Source organism: Microtus oregoni, unplaced genomic scaffold (genome assembly GCF_018167655.1).
Source record: "Microtus oregoni isolate MIOR12 unplaced genomic scaffold, Mior012 000060F_ref0000265, whole genome shotgun sequence".
NCBI lineage: Eukaryota > Metazoa > Chordata > Mammalia > Rodentia > Cricetidae > Microtus > Microtus oregoni.
Window position 1 is genome coordinate 11,550,638 of NW_024543870.1, and position 2,396 is coordinate 11,553,033.

A 2,396-nucleotide genomic window follows, 5' to 3' on the forward strand; every position below is an offset into this window, starting at 1 on the left:
AGATCTCAAAGCCCACCTCCACAGTGACATATTTCCTCCAACAAAGCCACACCCACTCTAACAAGGCCACACTTCCTAATAGTGCTATTCCCTATGGGCCAAATATTCAAACACATTAGTCTATGGGGGTCATTCTTACTCAAACTACCACACATTATAAATTATCCTATTATAGAAGATAATTTAGGGACTTGGCTACCTGTAAACCATAGCTGAAGTATCAATTTCATTGCTTACTAAGTTTTATTTTTCAGAGCTTAACAGAGTCTGTTATTTTTGGTTACAAAGCCTCATAGTTTTGCAAAAGTTGAAGATTCTATAATCCATACACCTCAGTGTAAAGATTTGAGCTTCTTGTGATTGAAAGGAAAATCTGAAATAGGATAACTGTTATCTAATAATGTTTATGTCTATAACATTTTATCTTTTTTTATTTATTAAATATCACATTCTATATACCTCCTTGATCTGGGAAATCTTATTGACATATTTTTATTAATTTTTTCAGATGTTATATCTTTACATCTTTTCTCAAAATCTTTTTTTTTAGAATTTTTTTTATTCTTTAGAAAAGGAGAAAAAAAAACAAGTTTCCACCTCCTCCCAGCCTCCCATTTCCCTCCCCCTCCTCCCACCCTACGTCCCCTCCTCCCACCCTTTTCCCCCTCCCCCCACTCCTTTCCCCCTCCCTCTCCAGTCCATTTTATCTTGCAAGTTGTAGCAAAATTTCTTTTCGAATGTCCTGATGAATGCTTCTTTGACTTCCTTATTTCTCAGGCTATAGATGAACGGGTTTAACATAGGGATAACCGTGGTGTAAAATAATGACACAACCTTATTGATACCCTGAGAAGAGCTGGTGCTCGGACACACGTAGATAAAGAAGAGAGTCCCATAAAGGATAGAGACAGCTGTCAGGTGTGACGAGCAGGTGGAGAAGGCTTTGCGCCTCCCATCAGCAGAGTGGATTTTCAGGATAGTCATGACAATGTACATGTAGGACACCAAGATGATGATACCACTGAATACACCCAGGATCCCAGCCAAGGCAAAAAGCAAAAGTTTATTCACATGAGTATCTGCACATGCCAGTGATAAAACAGGGAGAAGGTCACAGAAAAAGTGATTGATGAGATTTGGACCACAATAGGGCAGGAGAAAGGCAAAAGTTATATGTACCGTGGTGCTTATAAGGGCTACGCCATAAGGCCCTATTACTAGTCGCACACAAACCCTCTGGGACATAATGAGTGTATACAGCAAAGGCTTACAGATGGCAACATACCTATCGTATGCCATGGAGGCCAGGAGGAAACATTCCGTCACTACGAACTGGCTGAATAGGCAAAGCTGGACAGCACAACCTAGGAAGGAGATCACTTTTCTCTCCACAAAGATGTCGGACAACATCTTAGGACTGATGACCGAAGAGGAGCAGGCATCCACAAAAGACAAGTGGCTTAGCAAAAAGTACATGGGGATGTGGAGTCGAGTGTCCAGGCGAATGAGAATGACCAGTCCCAGGTTCCCCAGAAGCGTGACAAGATAAACACAGAGAAATAGCAGGAAGAGGAGAATTTGGAACTGGAAGGAGGTGGTCAATCCCATGAGGAAGAACTCTGTCACTGCAGTTTGATTTCTGTGCATTCTTCTAGATAAATCTATTATGACAAAGACAGAATTTTGCTTTTGTCTGTGGTAAATTCACAATTAAAGTTTAATTTTTCTTAACTTGAATTTTACCCTTTGTCTTCCTTCTAGTTATTAGGGCTGTCTTCTCCAGAGCTTGGGCACCTCTGAGCCAGTAAAAAAACCTCACTGGGGTCTTTGATTTCCTCATTTTTTCTTTAAAGAATGAAAATTTTAGACCTACAATGTGAACTTTGGAGATTATACCACAATGTCTCCTAACTAACTTCACAAGGATATTTTTAAAACATCACATGAGAAAAAGTAATTGGATGAATCACTGAATTTAGATTATTTTAACCAACTTAAGGTCAGGCTAGTGTTATGTGTATAATGTCCATTCCAACACACATATCCTATAGAACTAAATTCCCATGCTTTCTAAGACATAATTTATAATGTCTAAGCTATAGAATTTTATATTAAGAAAAGAATACAAACCTTTTGAATAGGAGTCACATAACTACATGGTGTACTCTCTGTCACACATTTTCCATCTAAATTATTCATATCACAGCCTTAACTCCTCATATATTCTGTGGCCCCCAAAGAAGGGTTTAATCTTAAATACTGATTGTTGACAGAATCTTTGGCGAGAGAAGTGAATGATTTAAGAATAAAAACAGACATTTCATCTTCATCCCTGAAAAATAATTTATATCCACATAGTAAACCAAACATAATTGTTCCTAGAAGCCTCATCTACA

At 38.3% G+C, this 2,396-nt stretch overlaps 1 protein-coding gene across 1 annotated transcript; it reads right to left on the reverse strand.

The window, feature by feature from the left end:
* Nucleotides 1-696: 696 nt before the first annotated feature.
* Nucleotides 697-1,647, reverse strand: LOC121439267 (olfactory receptor 1002; the record flags this gene model as incomplete). The annotated part of the gene is made up of 1 exon (XM_041639712.1): nucleotides 697-1,647. A coding segment is annotated over exon 1 (951 nt), but the record flags the coding sequence as incomplete, so codon positions are not given.
* Between the last annotated feature and the right edge of the window lie 749 nt (nucleotides 1,648-2,396).